The following is a 20695-nucleotide window of genomic DNA, read 5'->3' as shown; positions in this document are numbered from 1 at the left end:
TGCCATATGATTACCAAGACAGAATGAGAAACATAAGATCAAACTTCTTAAGATGATGTCTTTCTAAAGAAGATTGAGAGTAACTCACAGAAATGGCTCTACCAAGGAACAATTTGGGGATATCAGTCAACTCTTGCCAATAAAGGATGTGCTATGAAGTCAAAAGGATTTCAGAGGATGTCATTTCCAGAATACCAGAAAATAGTGATCAATTCCAGAACAATCCTACAAAGATGCTACAGGCAGGACACAAAAACCAAGAGGAAACAGCTGGATATGAGGTGGAGCATAATTTGTTGTAAAAAGGGAATTTATCTATTGTAAAATAATAATATTTCGGTCAAATTAAAGCAATATTATAAAGTTGAGTATTATTATTCTCCCAAGAAAGTTATTTTATCTAGCTAGTCATTTTGTCCTTTTGTGACAAAAAGTTTTTATAATATGCCAGGAAGCGTGTAACTTTCATCCTGTAGTGGAAACAGTTAGGAATTGGTTAGAAAGTTGTTGGAATCATTAAATAAGGTTGTGTAGGGTTTCTAGAAGGTAGATCTGGGCTAGTGAATGGATTATATCCTGACCGTTGATATAAAATGTAATGTCTATAAAAGGCTAGTGCCTCTCTCATTGTAATTATTACTACTAGTAGTAGTAGCTAGCAAGTAGAACTAGAAGTAGAATAGAGTAGTATAGGATTTGCTGAACAAGAATTGTTGTATCAACAGTTTAACCAAATGAATAAAGCATTGAAGTGTGGTGTTTTACTAGTTGCTTTCTCCTATTCGCATGGTTTCTTTCATCAAGTTAGTTAAATTTCAGTGATTTTAATGGTGAACTGTGAGGATATTCGATCGATTTCTGGTTCATACCATTGGGGATTTGCTAACTATAAGTTTTTATGCATGGTTAGTCTGAGCCTATTATTGTTGTTAGTTGTGGATGTTTATTTGAGTTGTGCCAGAATTGGATACTTAGATGTATGTTCATGATCTGAAAATCTTTCATTTTCCTTTGGAGATTGCTCTATTTCTGTGGTGATTATGAGTTTACCTCTGGTTAAGTAGGAATCAGTTTTATGTGAGGAATCTATCTGCAGCATCAATCGTACTATCATTGCCCCTATTGATCTCGAACCCTAACCTTTTGCTCTTTATTTTAATTAGTTTGAGAAGTGAAGCATCAATCAGATTGCCATATTAGATGCAAACTAGCTTGTCAGTGCGTAAGTCCCTTGTGATTACCAGAAAATCACATCATCACCAATTTATCCTAAGTATAGCCAATGCCTGACATTCGAAACCTTGAGGCCGTCTTGTTTGATCATGTCCTTCAGCATACGAGATTTCCTTATTCAAGAGAGGATAGTGTATACTCCGTATATTTTATTCTGCGTTGACAAAAGTGCAAACTTCCCCATCAACGCGTCCCTTGTTTGATCTTCTCTGATTTTTACAAATTATTGATCCAATTATGCTTATAGTTCTTATGGCTTGATTACTATGTAAGATTTATATTAAGAGTAACTTAAAGTAAAGGCTTATTAATGAGACTTATAAGAACATGAACTGCCATAATAAATAATGATATAACCTTCCTTTGTTTGATGTAAATTTCAATATACCAATCCCAAAAGAAGCCGGTTCTTGCAATCTAATGTAGATTCTAACATACAATAGGTCTCATAGTTATATATGCTGATTGTTGTGCTTCAGGTATTTGAATCAATACAAAAGTATAACTTCTGATCTCTCACTGATAAGATCGCTGTGCCTTTAGGATTTCTTAATAATTCATGGAATGGAACAACAATGATTCTGATCTAAATGATTAAGTTCTAATTTCTGATTGCTTTCCCTGATGTATTCCTTGTGATCGTGCATTTTTTTGACACTGTTTCTGTCTATCTCACTCTTGTGCATGCGTTCTTTTCCTTGTGATATGATGAATGATCACCACCTTCACTTGGCTGTCAAATGCTCTGAGTGCTTCCAGTATGAGATAAATATAAAACACCAAACCTGCCTTCTTGAATTCCACACGTTCTCCTCTATATAGGTATGGAACAAATCTAATGTCAATGGCTACGTCCCTTCAATGGAACGATTTATCCTTAAGAATCATGTCCATCACTAATTGATATTACATTTATTTACTAATCATCTCTTCCTTCTAATTGTTATCGGGAAAAAGTGTATAGTTAGTAATGTTAATTATCAATAGTTAGTTAGCTGACGGGTAGGTAGTTGGAGTCGCGACGGTTTTGTCGCACCCCTTTGGCTGTCATATATTGTACCACCTCCGGGTGTTGGGATATGTAATATTGACGACAGATTATAATATGAACATCCTGTGACATTAATGGCAAGCTTATTCTGGTACTTCTCTTGTATTTGCATTGTGCATTACTGTTCAGTTTTTGTATTCTTCCTGTTTACCCAGTGAGGTAAACATTTGGCGCCGTTGCCTAGACGAACTCGGAACGGAAGACACGGATGGCGCACAGACCCAATGGGCCTACCCGTTGGTGAAATAAACCCAGAAGTCGACGATGCCCAAACAGAACTCTACGTAGGAGAAGACACCGCGACGAGAGAATTTTCAATTCTACTCCAAGTAGCCATTCAGACCTACGTACGATGAGAGGCGGCGGAGGCGGAAGTCCCACCAAGTGCCGTGTGGACAGCGTTAGAAGTGAGTCCGGAGGTAAATCGGTTGGTGAACCATCTCCCCCGATTGCTAGCACAAGCATCGTTGGCACAACAAGCTCGCCTGGAGGAGATTGCCCGGGAAGAGCGATGTCAACAAATTTTGCAACAGTACGAGGAACGGAAGCAGAACGAGATGGCGCCAGGTCAGGGGCATTTGAACCGTGAGCCATACGGGGCGGAATAAAGAACACTTATTGTAATAATTATGTCATATTGTTGGCATAAACTTGTCTTCCACATTATGAATGAATAAAAGTGTTCTACTTTTTATGTCATTAAGTATATAGAAAGCTGTCTGGGAATTAATGCCCAATACACTGAATAAGGACAAAAATAAGCAACAATATATAGATGAACGTGCAGTAGCCCAACGTGCCTTGATCCTTGAACAGCAAGCGGAAAGGCGACAGAGGTATAAGCGAAGAGAGGAGGAACGCTCCGACGGGGACGGTGAGGCCAGAGGCCACCCACGGAGTCGGGAGGAGTTACTTGCGGAAACCCGCCGCAGGATAGAGTGTACCCAAACTCAGTTGAGGGAGTTGAGGGACTTGCCACACACACCAGAGGCTAGCAAAACTCCAAGGAGTGGGGAGGAGGCAGTAGAGGGAGAAGACACCGGGGCTGCCAGGAGTGTCGGAGGGACACTGGGGCACGGCGGTCAAGCACCCCTTATAGGATCTGACCCATCAGGAGTAGGACAACAGCCACCACCAGTAGTAAAAAGGCAAGGTATGGCACAAAAACAAAAACTTCCAAAGTTCCATAGGGATGGGAAAGAAGACCCTGTCCGCCACTGTCGCACGTGTGAAACAATTTGGGGAGCGAATGGTGTTACCGACGAGGACGATTGGGTAACACAGTTTCCCGCAACACTGAGGGGCGTAGCCATCGACTGGTTTTCGGATACGGACAAGGCCAAAATTGGCACATGGGCAGACCTAAAGAAGGAATTTCAAGCAGAGTTTCGTCTCCTAAGAGACGATAATGAGATCGTAGCCGAAATCTACGGCACGAAACAAAGGAAGGACGAGACTGTCCGAACCTACAGCCGGCGGCTCAAAGAGCTGCTAGGAAAGATGGAGAACCAGCCGGCAGACGGATTGAAAAAACGGTGGTTCGTGGAAGGTCTAAAGAAATCCCTTAGACGAAAAATGAAGATAGTACCTCCCTCTTCATATTCCGACGCCTATAACAGGGCAATGGATTTAGAAAGTGAACAGAAGACGTCCAAGAAGAAGAAAAATAAATCCTCATCGGAGGATGATTCTTCTTCTGACAAAAGTGATAGCAGTGATGACAACTCTAATCGGAAGGTACGGGCTCTCCAGAAAGATATGGAACGAATGATGAGAGAGATAAAGGCAACCAAAGGAAGCACAAGCAAGGGCGACGAAGGGGAGTTATGGTGCACGGACTGCCGTACCGACGGACACACCAAGGGGTCTTGTCCGACACCTTACCAAGGAGTGTCCATACAATATGAGGACTCGTAGCCAACAGGTTCTCTTTACAGAACCATCTGCGTCAGCCGGCACGTCCCAGCCTGCGAGCAACAACGCCTCGTTTGGCGGCTACCGAAACAACAGGCGAGGAAGAGGTAATAATAACAATACGAATAATAGAAGCCGAATCCAATACGACGCTAAAGGGCGGCCGATGATACAATGTCGAGCTTGCAATCACTGGGGGCATTTCGCCAGAGACTGTACAGTGGAGGAAGCACCACAAAAACTTTGCTAGTGGTGCGGTCCGGGGGACCATGATGATGGCAATTGTCCCAAATCTGGCGTGAACCTATTGAATGTAGAAACGGAGGATGCACTCGCCATAACAAGGTCCAAGACGAAAACAGCCACTTATCCAGACCCCCGCACAGAAAAACGAAAGGCACTGGAGGCACGAGCGGAACTGGAGAAGGAGATGTCAAGGAGCAAGGATGCACAGGGGCTTGCGGGTACTTCTCGCTCTGAAGGAGAAACAAACATTATAAACCAATTGTTACAGGTCGAGATACCCGTCAAAATGAAGGACCTCCTGGAAAGTATGCCGCACTTGCGAGCGACGTTGCAATCCGCAATAATAACCCCAGTAGGCCAACCAATACATGGCAAGGACAATCTTGGTGAGACAGCGGCAGACCCATTAACCCTGACGATCAACAATGGTAGACACCCAGCAGTGGTGGAAATGGGTATATTGGGCACCATCCTGACCGACACAATTGTCGACGACGGGTCGGGAGTAAATGTCTTGCCAGAGGAAACATGGAAAAAATTGGGTAAACCTACTCTCTGGCCGTCCACCTTTAATTTATTGGGAGCAGACCAACACGGCATCAAGCCGCTTGGCACACTCATGGCGCAACCAGTGACGATCGGAACACAGCCGTTCGTCTTGAATTTTGTGGTCATCCCATTGAAGAAGAAGGGGTACGACGCCATCCTCGGCAGAGGCTGGTTGGTGGCGGCCAAAGCAAACCACAATTGGAAGAAGAACACCTTGTCCATGGAAAAAGCTGGCCGAAGGTATACCATTGACCTCAAAACTCAACTGGTCAGTGAAGAGTTGGCGTCAGAGTCAGAGTCCGACGGAGACGATACCGACGAAGGAAAAGAGGGCAGGGAACCAGATGACGAAGGCATCTTAGGAATTCAAGCCTGTTCTGAGGATGAGACAGATTCTTTAAGAGGGCTCTTCCATTGGCAAATGGAAGACTATGAATTATTGTACGGGTGCAATATGTTGGGGATTGAAGAACCTGACATGAACGAGTTTCCGCCAGAATACGGACAATACAAGGAAGGGGATGTCCCTATGGATGATGCACCAGCGCACCAGTTCGACAAAAGTAAGCCCATAAGATACGAAGAATCCGCACTTCAAGTTACAAACCTTGGAGAAACTTCAGAACAGAAAAATATTCTGGTCGGCGACGACTGGAATCCCGTCTTAAAGACGGCGGCGTTCAAAATCTTCACAGAATACAAGGATGTGTTCGCTTGGACATATAAGGACCTCAAGGGGGTACCACAAGAACTTTGTGTACATCGGATCCCTCTGGTTCCCGGAGCTGTGCCCGTACGGAAGAGGCCATACAGGATGAACAAAAATTATGCGGCTAGGGTAAATAACGAAATTGACCGCATGCTTGAATCAGGGATCATCTTCAAGGTCCAGACGAGTGAATGGGTATCACCCATTGTGATATCCTTGAAAAAGGAGGCCGATCAGATAAGAATCTGTGTAGACTTCAGGTGTTTGAATGTTGGCACAATTAAAGATCCATTTCCCATACCATTCACAGACACCATCCTCGAGGAAGTCGCGGGTCACGAAATTTATTCATTTATGGATGGATTCTCTGGATATAATCAAATTTCCATTGCAGAGGAGGACAAATTGAATACCACCTTTATCGTAGAAGATGGCGTCTATGCATACAACCGAATGCCATTCGGGTTGTGCAACGCCCCAGCTACCTTTCAACGGATAATCCTCCATATCTTCGATAAAATGTCCGTGGGAAACTTCAAAGCATTCCTGGATGATTGGTCCATTTACAGCACGGAGGAGGCACATCTGGCCGCACTTGGCGAATGCATGGAGAGATGCCGACGAGCCCGCCTCGCCCTAAATCCCAAGAAATGCAGATTCATGGTGCCTCAGGGCAAGTTACTAGGGCACATCGTCTGCAAGGCTGGACTGAAGACGGACCCTGACAAAGTATGGGTCATTGTGGAGATGGAGGCGCCCGACGATGTCACTGGCATGAAGTCATTTCTTGGACACATCGGGTATTATAGGCGGTTTATTAAGAACTTTGCCCAAGTATCATACCCACTTGATAGGCTGACACGAAGGGGGGAGCCGTACGTCTGGGGGACGGCCCAAGAAGAGGCTTTTCAAGAGTTAAAGTCACGGTTGGTGGGTGCGCCAATCTTCACATACCCGGACTGGGACAAGGAGTTCCATGTACATGTCGACGCATCCAACTTCGCCATAGGGGCCACCCTGGCACAAGTTGGCAGCCACGGGCTGGACCACCCAGTGTATTTTGCAAGTCGACTCTTGTCAAATGCAGAGAGGAACTACAGCACGACGGAGAGAGAAGCCCTTGGCATGGTATACTCCGTCCAAAAATTCCGACATTACCTATTGGCGACACCATTCACATTTTTATGTGGATCACCAGGCGTTGATGTATTTGGTGAACAAGCCAATCATCCAGGGGCGGATTAGTCGATGGCTGTTGCTGTTACAAGAATTTACGTTCAACATCATTGTCAGACCTGGCAGGAGCCATGTCATAGCCGACCAGCTATCACGGATCAAGTCTGGAGAACCGGCAGAAGGTGTTAGCGAGGATTTTCCGGACGCCCATCTTTTCCGCATTGCCATCCTTCCTCATTGGTACACGAGTGTGGGTGAATACCTGTCAACGTCAAAATTTCCTAAGGAAATGTCAGCAGGCGAAAGACGGAAACTTGTATTAAGAAGCCGAACATTCCAACTTATAAATGGCCTTCTCTACAAAATGGGACCTGACCAGATCCTACGACGATGCGTCTTGGAAGAGGAAATCCCAGGAGTATTGAGAGAAGCCCATGAAGGGGCCGCTGGAGGACACATGGGACCGGATACGACAGCAAGGAAGGTCCTACTAGCTGGCTTGTGGTGGCCGACACTGCATAATGACGCCAGAGAATGGGTGACAAGTTGTGATACATGTCAGCGTGCTGGGCGACCGTTAAAGAGAGATTTCATGCCACTTAACCCGTCGCATGCTCAAGAGTTGTTCGAAAGATGGGGGTTAGACTTCGTTGGTCCATTGAAACCGAGTCGCGCCCGACGATGTAGATACATTGTCGTGGCGACAGAATATTTGACCAAATGGGTCGAAGCGAGGGCTTTGGCAGACAACTCCGCCGTTAGTACGGCGAAATTCATTTATGAACAGATTATCACCCGGTACGGAATACCTATTCAACTGACAAGTGATAGAGGGGGGCACTTTGTAAATCATATTATTCGACTACTGACAACTGAGTTCAAAATTTTTCATTCCCTATCAAGTCCGTACTATCCCAGGGCAAACGGTCAGGCTGAGGCGACCAACAAAATCATCGTGTCGGTAATTTATAAGTCTTGTGGGGTGGAAAAAGAAGACTAGGAGGAGTGTCTGCCTTCGGTACTTTGGGCGTACCGCACAACTTACAAAGTAACCACCGGACAGACACCTTTCCAATTGATGTACGGTCAGGAGGCTGTGGTACCAGTGGAATTCATGGTGCCAAGTCTCAGAATCGCTATTGACAACAGGCTAGGCGACATGGAAAGCCTTCGAGAGAGACTATACGCCCTAAATAAGTTGGATGAAAGACGGACGATGGCACAATGGGTGATAGACCTGGCCCAGCAACGCAGGAAATACTGGCATGACCAACACATTCGGCGGGCGAGGTTCACGCCGGGCCAATTAGTCCTAAAGTATAACGGACGAAACGAGATTAAGCCCGGCAAGTTCAGAGTGAAGTGGCTAGGTCCTTACAGGATTCGAGAGGTCGCAGCGAATGGATCCGTCAAGCTCTCGACCCTCGACGGACAGGAAATTCCAGAGGGCGTCAACGGGTCCAAACTGAAAGTGTATCACCAGAGGCTGGAAGCGCGCAGGAGCAGCCCGACAGGAGGTGCAGTCAGATAATAAAAGAAAATGAAAAAAAAAAAAAAAAAGAGAAAATTCGAAAAAAATATATATATATATATGAAAATTTGAAAAAATATATAAAAGAAAAATTGAAAAAAAATTGAAAAAAAAAAAAATTTTGAAAAAAAAAAAGAGAAAAACAAAGGAAAAGAGACCACCGTACGGTGGCCACCACCGTGCGGTGGCACCACCAACGGTGGACACCACCGTGCGGTGGAAGCCACCGACGGTGGAAGCCACCGTGCGGTGGCACCACCGAAGGTGGAAGCCACCGTGCGGTGGAAGCCACCGACGGTGGACGCCACCGTGCGGTGGAAGCCGCGAAGGCCAGCGTGGGTATAAAGCCGCACATGCCGAAGGATATAAAACGCACCGAAGGGTTTATGCCGAAGGAAACAAAACGCACCGAAGGAAAAAAACACGCACGCAGCCAAGGGAAAAAGAACCCCGCACCACCACGCCACCACGCGGTAAGGGAACCACCGAAGAAAAAGAAGCAGCCGAAGGGAAGGAAGAGGGAAGCCACCGTGCGGTGGAAACCGAAGGCCGTGGGAGATAAAGGCGTGGGAGATAAAAGCGTAGGAAACAAAAAGCTACCGCACGAAATGGAATAGAGCCTGATTTTTATCGAAGGCCAGGTTTAACTAAAGCAAACCAAACTCTTGCTCGCTGCCATGCTTCTACCAAGTTGATGACAGAACAAACTGCTTTAACTACCGTGCGGTGTTCACACATATAGGCGGACAAAAAGCTACCGTGCGGTGTTCACAAATCTAGGCGGACAAGAAGTTACCGTGCGGAGTAGTGCGGGAGGTGGACAGGAGGATTTTTTTTGTTTAGCTTTTTACTAGCCGGAGGTAGTTGGGGATTACCGCCGTACGGCCTATCTGCGAGGAGGTAGTTAGGTGCTTTCCGTCCGACAAGGGGAAATCAAGAATTGGTCAATGGAGTCTGCGGGAAAAAGAAATTGGAAAAAACAGTTGCAGGATAGCTGCCATAGGAAGCCGGATGCACGTATTCTTCCTTCAGGTGTTCGAATAGCAGGTGGCACAATGGAAGCCAGGCAGAAGAAAAAGACACCACAGCAGCCCACTGCACAAGGGAAGAACACCTCCACTTCACAGAATATCACCTTTGAGGGATTGAATGGGGTGGAATGTCGGAAATGGTGGCAAGACACGCCGGATGATAATTTGGTGAAGACAAGTCTTCGCAAAGCAGGGGTAGAATGGGCTATCCGGATGCCTGTGTTCGCCATTCGCGAGTACGAGGGAGCATTGCGATATATGGTTGATACCTTTGATAGCCACTCACGGACGAGCACATTTGAGTATCTTGGGAAGGATATCACCATATCCTTCAAACCTGCAGATTTCACGAGAGTATTTGGCATCCCAGGCATACATGGCAAGAAAGTGGACTTGAAGGCGAAGAAGATGACACGGGAGGAAAAGGAACATTGGATTACGCGAGTGTCGCGAGACTTGACCCCAGCAGAGATGGCGAGCATCGTAGACGCCACGAAGGGTCGTGGGATGCGTAGGTCGTTTGTCGCAGAGGGTCATTGGCGATGCATAATGGACGTCATCAAAAGCAGGTTGACAGGGTCGGGTAGGGCATCCGACATCGCTCTGCCATAGATCATATTGATGAACGGGTTACTGAACGGTGTAGTGTATGATTGGGCTACCTTGTTATCAGAGCGGATGTGCGCATTCTTGATGATGGAGCAGCGCACCTTTTATATGCCCCACTATGCCATTGGACTGTTTTTGGAGGCTACGCGGGAAGCAGTGCCAGAGGCTGAGTTGGAAGTACGGCCACAGAGACCTTTGGCGGAGGGTGAGCCTCCTATCATGCATTGGCGACACCTGGATATTGGACACTCTTCCGCGAAGGAGAAACGGGTATTAGAGACCACCGCAGCAGAACCGGATAGTGGGCGAGAAACTTCCAGCAGTGCAGAGGATTCGGAGGATTCGGAGGATGAGGATGACAGTAGCAGTCGGGCCACAGATGAGGGGAGGATGGAGCCCGCCGGAGAGCGAGTGTTGTTTGCACCACCCACACTCCCACTTGGCACACTTGTGGGGTCGTCGGCGGGCAGTACTTCGATTCCGGCATTTGGGCAGAGCCGCACGCCCGTTACACTCGGGCCCATGCAGCTGGCCGCAGCACCTTCCGCCATACCACCGCAGCAGACTTGTGCACCAGCCGCAGGACCGACTCCCGCAGAGGCATGTACTGACAGCACGGTAGAGTTGTGTGGTCCACCGCAGGGAGGCGTGGCAGAGGAGATGGTTGAGACGGAGCCTCAGGTACGACTGGACGTCGTGGGATCCGACGCAGTGGTAACGGTTGCTGCCTCCTTGTTGGAGGAGCCCATCGCAGGACATGTTTCCGAAGGGGAGAGAGGGTCGGAGGTGTTGAGTGCAGCTCCATTGGTGGCGGCTATGGGGAGTTGGCTGACCCGGAGATTCCAGATGACAGTGATGCCACCCGTAGGAGCAGCTGTACTCTCACCTCGGCGAGAGCCTCCCACTGAGGTGGTGGATCTGGAGGATTCCTCGGCGGAGACGCAGGCACCAGCAGAGGGACAGGTCCCTGGAGAGGGTGTTCCTACCGGCCCAGAGCAGGCGACTGCTACACTTGAGGGGGCGGGGGAGACACCATTGTGCTAGCAGGATGCAGCAGGTGTGGTTGAGGAGACTTTTGAGTTACCACGTGGGCTTCCTGTACCTACATCGGGGCTGGCTGGAGAGGATATTGAGGTTTATTTGGCAGATATGGTGACGAGGGGTCGGCGAGTGGTGGCCGCGGCTCAGACACGGGCTCTACAGCAGGCTGTGGAGGAATTAGAGCAGGTCCTCCAGTTTATGCGAGACGGCTGTCCAGCAGCTTTCACCTCATGTTTTGAGGCGCGAGGGTGGCCAGTTACCCAGACGGATGCGATGTTGGAGGCTTGGCGTGTGCCTCAGCCCGTCGTGGAGAGTAGGGTGACGACTCTCGTCCGGGAGATTGAGCAGGTTTACAGGGAGGCCTACTATGCCTTACGCCAGACACAGCATGAGTCTGCGGTTCGCGAGGCTGCTCGAGTTGAGTTAGAGCAGGACATGGCCAGACAACAAGCCTCGTGGGCAGCCGAGAGATCAGAGTTGGTTGCACAGCTTGAGACAGCCCGCGCAGAGAAGGTTGCGGTGGACACCCGTCTTTCGGAGGAGCAGAGTGCGCGGAGTCTCGTCCAGCAGGAGTTAGATGTTGTTCAGGCCCAGTTGGTTCGCATGACAGAGTCGGCCGATACCAAGGAGAAGGAGCTACTGGAGGCTGCGCTTATGGTCAAGACTGCCTTAGAGAAGGTGTTGGTAGCAGAGCGGGATGCGGCAGCATGCACCCAGCAGGTCTATGAGCTCCGCTCCCGCCTGGCGGCCCACACACCCGCATCTCACCCTTCCACTTCAGGGACGCTTCCTCAGCCCCCTCCTTGACTTTATCTTGGTTGTATATTTATATTACATTGTCTCCATTTTGTTGTTAGTCGTCGAAGACGACTTCTTTTTTTGGGGGGGATGATGTTATCGGGAAAAAGTGTATAGTTAGCCGACGGGTAGGTAGTTGGAGTCGCGACAGTTGTGTCGCACCCCTTCGGCTGTCATATATTGTACCACCTCCGGGTGTTGGGATATGTAATATTGATGACAGATTATAATATGAACATCCTGTGACATTAATGGCAAGCTTATTCTGGTACTTCTCTTGTATTTGCATTGTGCATTACTGTTCAGTTTCTGTATTCTTCCTGTTTACCCAGTGAGGTAAACACTAATCGCACCTTACTATGATGAATAGCCTCTAATAAATCTGGTCGGCTAGTATGTTATTGGGCTACATATTTGTCTGAGTCAAGCTTATGGAGTCGGCCATGAGAATCTTCTGCTAATCACCATCTTTGCCTTGTAATAATATAGTTGTCATTTTTTCTTAACACAAGATGACCTTTCCATAATTGGTGGGCTGATTGATCTTCTTTTGGAAGTATTGCTTTGAATTTTTCTAAATTGCTGATTTTGAGTCTTCTGATCACCCTTTCACTTCTAAGTCTGCAAGTAAGTCAGGTTTTTAAAACTATGGTTTCTTAAATGGAGATTGTGGTTAATGGATTGTAAATTTAACAATTTTATTTTAGAAATCTTTATATAGCCTTTGTGTTATTTTAAAAAAATATTCTCCATCTTATGTTTCTTTCTTGTATGAATTGTATTTGGAAAGTCAACTGTTCATTTTTTTATGGTATCTTCCATGTATGTATTCTTTTACTCTTATCAACATAAGAAATAGGAAGATTTATAATTATACATGCCCCAGATTCTTATCTCTATTGATTTTCGTTGTTGTTTCCTATTTTGCTCATTGTTCTTATTTACATTAATTTCTATGTAGGATCCCATATATTATTCATCAAATATGATTGTTCTGTTGATGAAATTTCAGTGTGACCTCTCATCAACATTATGTATTATATACAAAAGAAAAGCAGTTGATAATTACTTTTCATGATTAAAATTTGGTATACATTTTCAGGTAATGGAGTTCTTAGAGGATGAATCACGGATCATGTCAGAATCGGCTGTCAAAGAACTGCAAAGGCTCAAGGATTTGAAGGTTAGTTTTATCAGTTTAGACACTTACAGTATGTAGTATTATATATAAGGTATTCTATGGTTGGTATGTTTAAGCTATGGTAATAATGATGTTTCGACAACAGAGACAAGAGGAAGGAGAATCTCCATTTGGAATGGAAGACTTGCAATACTATATGCACCAAGCAGAAGAGCGAGAGTTTGGAATCAATTATAAAGAATTGCGGCATTATTTTCCTGTCGAATCTGTTACACAATGGCTGTTGAGAACTTATCAAGATCTTCTTGGTATTTATTCATAGAAATCTGTGAAACATGCTTGATGATTTGCTTCCTCCATAGTCGCATATTTTTTGGATATAGTGGAATAGGGGTTTGTACGTTATGAACCTGACATTGTTCGACTCTGCTCTTAGAGCTTTCTAACTTTGTCTTCACAATTATTTATGGGATATTAGCAGTTGATGATTTTTTTATTTTTATTTTTGATAGTTTCTTCTTTACATTTTGACTGTTGTAAGCTGGTTGTTTTTCATATGGAGCATGGCAGGCCTAAAATTTGACAGGGTCCAAGGAGCTGAGGTTTGGCATCCTGATGTTTGCTTATATTCAGTTTTGGATTCTGTCTCTAATGAAAGTTTGGGGTATTTCTATATTGATCTATATCTTAGGTGCGTGCTCTGTCGGTAGTATGCATGCACTTTATTTATGAGTTGATATTGTTATTTTAAGGGCTGTCTTTTAACTGTTGAAAATACTTGACTATGACTAGAAATGATAATTTTTTTTTTTAGACTGATGTATGTTTTATGTATTTCTTTTCAGAGATGGAAAATATGGACATACTTGTGTTTTTCCTCTTCAGGATGGCTGCCTTTTGAGAAATGGCACTCGCCAGGTTGTTGATCTATTCTTCAACAGTCTCTTTTTCTACGAAGTACATTTATTTGTCTTTTTGAACAATGCAGAATAACAAGCTGCAGAATTGGAACTGTGTTAATTTTTCTTTGTTGAATGTTTCCAGAAATATTTCAATCCTTTGTAATTGGCTGTTAGAGATATATATCCGAGCAAGAAAATCTTATGTTCAGCTTAAAATATGATGAAATATTTAAAATCTTCTTTTTGGTGTTGTGAAGAAGTTATCTTAAATTATTTAGACTCATCAAATACTTTGTCTGGTAAATGAGTCATGATTTGTCCCTTCTTTTCACCCTATATTGCCAACTAATGCTTCTAATTACAAATATCTAGAAGTTAGTCATTAGCCTCTAGATATTGATTTTTGTTGGTGTTGAATGGTAACTTCTCTCTGCTTCTTGATTGTTGAGCATTGCTTTTTAATTACTACTTGTTGTGCGTTGCACACGCTCCAGGGTCCACCTCTTCTTTTTTTGGTCTTTTCGCCTTTGCCTTGTTGTGTTCTGTGCGGGGTGTCTTGCGTCCTTTTGAGTGTGCCCGTAATCTGTCTGTGAGATGGTGATGTCATGAGCGGAAGCCTGTGATTGTGCAGGATCAGTTTAACCTTAGGGCATTTAAAATTCCAAGAGATCGTTTAAACTTGTGAAATTGCCTGAGATAGGCTTGGAATGATAGAAACTGGCAAAATCCCCCAAGTAAAAGATAAAGCGTTTGAAGGTTGCATAAAGACCCAATGTGTTGTAATGTCCCTACTAGTTAGGGATCACTGTCCTGCAAAACAGATTGTTAGAAATACAACAAATATACATATATAACTAATCTAACTTGCAATTTAACTTTAAAATACTTAATTAACACTAATCACAATTCTTATCTAAAAAAAGGATACAAATGCCATACGGAGATATGTCCTTAGGCGGTTGTGAAGCTCGCCTTCTTGGAACCTATCTTGGTTCCAAGCCATCAAGGAAATCGAAGGTGAATTCGATTCCTGTCTTGGATGTAATTTCTTACACCCAAGCCATCCAGGAAATCAAAGGTTAATTCAATTCCTGTCTTGGATGTAACCTCTTACACCCAAGCCATCCAGGAAATCGAAGGTTAATTGGATTCCTGTCTTGGATGTAACTTCTTACACCCAAGCCATCCAGGAAATCGAGGGTTAATTCGATTCTTGTCTTGGATGTAACCTCTTACACCCAAGCCATCTAGGAAATCGAAGGTTAATTCGATCCCTGTCTTGGATGTAACCTCTTACACCCAAGCCATCCAAGTCCTCAGAGGGAACTGGCCAGATCCATCTCTTCTTGGATGAACTTAGTCAACCAAGCCATATATATGCATATAGATATTCAGTATATATACTGCCCTAGGGATTATCATAATCCCTCCCTTAGACTAAGAGAGTTTCCTCCCTATAGCCTCCAACATGTAATCACATTTATAATACTTTTTTGCATTTTATTACTATTTTTCATTCCATAATCCATATTTACATATTCCTAATTTAACATGTATTCCCTAACATATATTCAGAAAATATCCATTAGCCCAAAATTCAAATTTATTTATTAATGTATATTCCTAACTATTCATTGATATGTATTCATTAACATCTAAGAACCATTCATTAACATATGTATTAAAAATGTTCATTACTTATATTCATCAACATATGTATTAAAATATTCATTATTAATATTCATTAATATATGCATTAAAATATTCATTAATATATATATTAAAAATATTCATTATTAATATTCGTTAATATATATATTAAAATATTTATTAACTATATTCATTTAAATTAATTATTCTATATATATATAATATTTTATAATGAACTACTCTGCAGTAAAACATATGGTTTAATACTATTTGAATATATATATATAAATCAATTATATTTCCTATAATATAAATGACTAGTACTGCCATTTACCAAAGCATTGATCCTTTATTCTACCTGATGGTTGTGATGGTAGACAAATCTGACATGCGTCAGATCTGGTCTGCCACATTATGTGAATGCCTTTATATTAGTATTACTATTATGCATATTGTTGTAGAGTTATGCTAATATGATTATTATTAAATTCTGCCTACAACATTATCGAGCTACATATATTAAGCATACCACCCAGAACATGGATGTTACTGCTGGTTACTTAATAACAGTTCTGATCTGCTCTGATTGGTGCTGCAGATGATACCTTTTTCCTTCCCCCTTTATTTGACGAATGAGGGTGGGTCTTAATATATCCCCATCCTTGGATGGAACGGTTGTTTGGGAGGGGTCACGTCTCCTGTCTTTTAGTAAGCGCACCCTCCTTTAACTTGTAAACAATTAGTGAATCGTGTTTATTTGCCAATGATCCAATCGGTATTCATTAGTGATACTTTATTAGTAAATTCATTGCTAGCAAATTCACTACCGGTAAATTCTTATTTAGCGATTCTTTAATTACTTATCACTGCCTCTCTATTTTGTATGTGGATATATGCATGTGCTCATATCCATATATATGTGTTTATATATTTTTATATATAAACTTTAATTAATAAATATTGAAAATATTATTAATGATAAATTTTAATAAATATTAAATAATAACATTTAATAAATTTTCAAATAATTACTTGTCGATAATTATTATATTAATCATAATAATTACTGCCTCGTTTAGAATATATATATATCGATCAAGGAGGGGACATGACAAGTGCCGATTCTCGCCAAAAGATATAGGAGAGATAAAAGGATGCAAAATGTCAAAGTTGACAAAACTCCTTCAAATCTTGAAATTCGCACTAAGGGGGAGAAATTTCATGAGTTTCTAAGAATTGGCAAAATGGGTGAAATCCCCAAAATTCGCCAGCATTGGATAAAATACAAGAAGTGAAAACTTGCAAAAGCTCCCCGAACTCCGAAATTTGCATTCCATATGGAAATCGCGATTTTTTGAGAGGGATAAAAGAAACTCCAAATGCTGAGGTTCGCACTATGAGGTAAATCGTGCAGTAAGAGTTTTTCAAACTTTGCAAACTCTCCAAAGTCGCCGAAGTTTGCATAGGGTTAAGTTCGCACGAAGTTTATTAATCCTTGCAAAGCTTTCAAAACCCATTCTCCGAAAATCGCATTAGGGTAAAACCTTGCGAAGTGCAGAAAACGCCATAAACCCATTCAAAACACCCAAGTTTGATGCCATTAGGAGAGAAAACGCGAGGTAAGAGTTTAAAAATATTGCAATAACCCTGAAGTTTACCACTAAATTACAAAGAAAGAGCTTGCAGCAGAAGTGAAGTCGCCGAATTCCAATCAAGAACTCTCTCATTCCCAAATTTGCAAATGGTGAGTTTGTCCTTACAAAGCGTTGGGCATTAGAGAGGCATTTTTCAAATCCAAAGGAAATCATTCTTGTAAACCAAGTTGTGCGGATTCACACCATTCATTTCGCCAGGTAAGTTTGCTTTGTCTCTCTTAAAATCGTTTGAAGTATATGCAAAATGGGATAGATTTGTTTGTGCAAAGTTGATTAAAATGATTAAATCTTAAAACGCATCTTTTCCCGTTTATAGGGTGTTAGGCGAAGCAATTGAAATTATAAGTCTATTCCCATGTGTTAACCAGGAAATGCATTTTTAGACTCGGAAATTGAGCCAACTTATAGTGCAAGTGCAAGTGGCATTGGCTCATGTAATGTCAATGTCAATGAGGAGGAGGAGGAGGAGGAGGATGAAGAATTAGATGATCCATTTGATGATTAAACTTTAAGTTTATATTGTTGAAAGTTGAAACAATGATACTTGAATATTTTGTCATTTTGATATTAAACTTGATGTATATGATGCTATTATCAATTATGGTATGATCATGATGCTATGATTACAAGTTTATGTTTGTTTTGTTGTTTATATGATGCTATGTGACATGCATATTTTAAGTCATGCTTATAGGCTTCACAAATATCAAAATATATATATATATATATAAAATTTACATGTTTTTGTACTAATGAATCCAAACGAACCCAAACCCCTTTTCAAAATTTTGCCGTACCAGTGTACCGGGTTCTTCAAACCCGAACCGGCAACCTAGGTCAGCATCATGGCTGCGTATGTCGGCAAGGTGATATTTCCATCTATTTATGCCTCCATGAAAAAGTGTTTTGCAATATTTACATATGGTCTCTCCTTTTTTTTGCCCGAGAAAAATTTCAGCATGTTTCCAAGATGGATCTTTTCTATGGCTAAACTCTGTGAAAAATATAATTTTTAAAAGTTGAAGGCTGCTGCAATTGAGATATAATTACAAAAAAATGAACATTTTTGCATTGTCATTTATCAACTAATACAAAAAAAAAAAATGTAACAAAAATGTTAAAAAAAAAAGCAATGTACATCGTAGGATTTTCTCTTTCTTTGAAAGGAAATGAATAGAAATGTCGAAAGAAAACAATGTAATGTCTGCTTAGAAAACACAAAAAAAAAACAATTCAGTCTTACCTCTTAGAACTAAGTTGAAATGAAATGCAACCTCTTTCCAATCCTTTGTATGGAACTCTTAATGTGCCAAATGTGAGTATTATGCTGCCCCAATGCGATTTATTGATGGATTTTTTGTGTTCCTCCTTGCTTGTTGCCCTACAATGCACTATTTTTTTTCCTCACAACTCACTCTTCTGTTTCTATTTTGCCAATACAATGAAACGAACTCACTTTTAGGGTTGTGGAGGCAATATAAGTCAAGAATAAAAACAAGTGAAATGAACTTTTTTTATATTTTAACACGCTGAACGCCATCCGAGTTTTGACATCAAGGCTCACCAAGTCCTCAAGTCACTGGACTAAGACGAGCCCGAGTCTGAGCCCGTGGGACTCTGCCTAGGGTCACCCGGCTTGGGACTCGCCAAGACTTGGCAAGTCTAGGCGAGTCTCGAAACTCTGGTGCAAAGTTAATTATGCAATTTAAAATGTTTAAGTGGGCATTAGGGGTACCTTGTCTATTCAATTTTTGCATAGCGGATCATTTGAAAATGTAAATGTTTTCTTAATGCTGAAAGCGTTGAATGTGTTGGAGACTAACAGAAATAGTTGCTTGATTAGGTTAAAAGGTGGCTAGAGGTTGAGTTGGATTTAGGGCTGGAGGTCATTATCTTATCATTCAAGTAGTGAATGTAGTAAAAGTAGCGTTCTCAATGTACTAGGATGCATCTCTTTGCTTCCTTGAAAGAGGGATGCAACTTTGAATGTTGTACTTTGACTTTTTTTTAACTTTGTATGATTGAAGTGAGATGCAAATATATAGGAATGAAACATCAATCAGCAACACATGTCATGTATCTTTCTTTGTAATATCTTCCATGATGTTTGTAGATGAGGATATATTATGTTCATGTCTGATTTTTGTTGTTTGCAGTTTATGCATATCTTGGTTGATTTTCTTCTTCTGGATTTGAATGGTAAGCTTTGTATCATCTGCATACAGTTAAAAATGGAGGAGACTTTGCACTCCTTGCGGATTTTTTATTTCCATTGCATCTGTACAAACCAGCAATTTCCATTTGCATTTGTAGAGATTCAAAAAAATATTGGCTTCAATTTCCCAAGAATCTTATGTAGCTCTTTGCATTTACTCCATTGAAGGTTTCCCATCCATCATTTCCCTTTCTTCAGTTTGCTTCTTTTTCTTCCTTTTGTATTTTTAATTTAGAAGTACATAAAACCCCAAAACACACATCATATGAGCAAGTTGCCGTGATGAAATGCAGAGAGAAATCACCTTTTCAAGGAAATCTTCCTGTATCTATTGCACTCTTTTGGGCAACCCAACAATTTCTCATCTGGGGCAGATGAGTAATATTTGAAATAAAACAATCTGACGCAAAATGAAAACATTTGAGTGGCTACATGGTCACAAGATCCTTGTAATTGATACTGTGAGAGGAAATTCCTCCAATGACCTTTTAGATGGACTAAGTGCAAACATTATTTTGAATCAGCTTCTCACTTTGTTATCTAATCTGAGTACGCTGCCCATATCTGGAATCTCATAGCTGCAGCTTTTAAAACAAAACCTCCCATTTCTGCCAGTATAATCAAACAAATGTTTAGCTGTATCATATATTCTCACTAAGTCACCGCATTCGAATTCGAGTTCGAGTTCGACAACTATGAAATTCGAATGAAGTTCAGCAAGGGCAAAAAATTCGAAAAAAAAATCGGCATTAAATTCACCTTGTATAATTTTTATTTTTTTAAATAAAGTAATATATCCAATAAATTATCAAAATAATTTACCATTGCAAAATAGATTTAAAATCATTATAAAAAAATGCACATTTATAATATAAATCATAAGAAATAATTAATAAATAGATTAAGATGATAATAAACATAAATATTTCACATATAAATTTGAACATTTAAAATTTAAAAAATAAGATAAACGATTAATAGATTTAAATATATTACATATTAATGTTTTAATAAAAGTAAAACTTAAAAACTAAAAGCATGACAGATAAAGAAAAATTATAAAATAATAATAAATTTAAATATACTAAGTATTAATGTTTTTATAAAAGAAAAACCTAAACCCAAAAAACTAAAACTACGGTAGATACGGGCAGTCTCGAGACGGCAGATGTGGCGCTCCAATCTTCAGCTGCATTTAGCAGTCTCCAACAGAGCCATGAAACGTCATGAGACCTTCTACAGTC

The 20695-nt window shown here is 41.8% G+C and overlaps 1 protein-coding gene across 2 annotated transcripts in view; it reads left to right on the top strand.

The window, feature by feature from the left end:
- The window catches only part of LOC131071469 (probable thimet oligopeptidase), a 296968-nt gene that overhangs the window by 209749 nt on the left and 66524 nt on the right, over nt 1-20695 (top strand). For both annotated transcript variants that reach the window (XM_058007329.2, XM_058007328.2), the window contains exons 9-12: nt 12991-13071; nt 13175-13337; nt 13600-13720; nt 13875-13947. In XM_058007329.2, the coding sequence (XP_057863312.2) occupies nt 12991-13071; nt 13175-13337; nt 13600-13720; nt 13875-13947 (438 nt within the window). The remainder of the gene's footprint in view (nt 1-12990; nt 13072-13174; nt 13338-13599; nt 13721-13874; nt 13948-20695) is intronic.

The sequence above is a fragment of the Cryptomeria japonica genome, chromosome 6 (assembly GCF_030272615.1).
Source record: "Cryptomeria japonica chromosome 6, Sugi_1.0, whole genome shotgun sequence".
Lineage (NCBI taxonomy): Eukaryota > Viridiplantae > Streptophyta > Pinopsida > Cupressales > Cupressaceae > Cryptomeria > Cryptomeria japonica.
The sequence above is the reverse complement of the archived record's forward strand: the minus strand, read 5'-3'. Positions and strand labels throughout refer to the sequence as shown.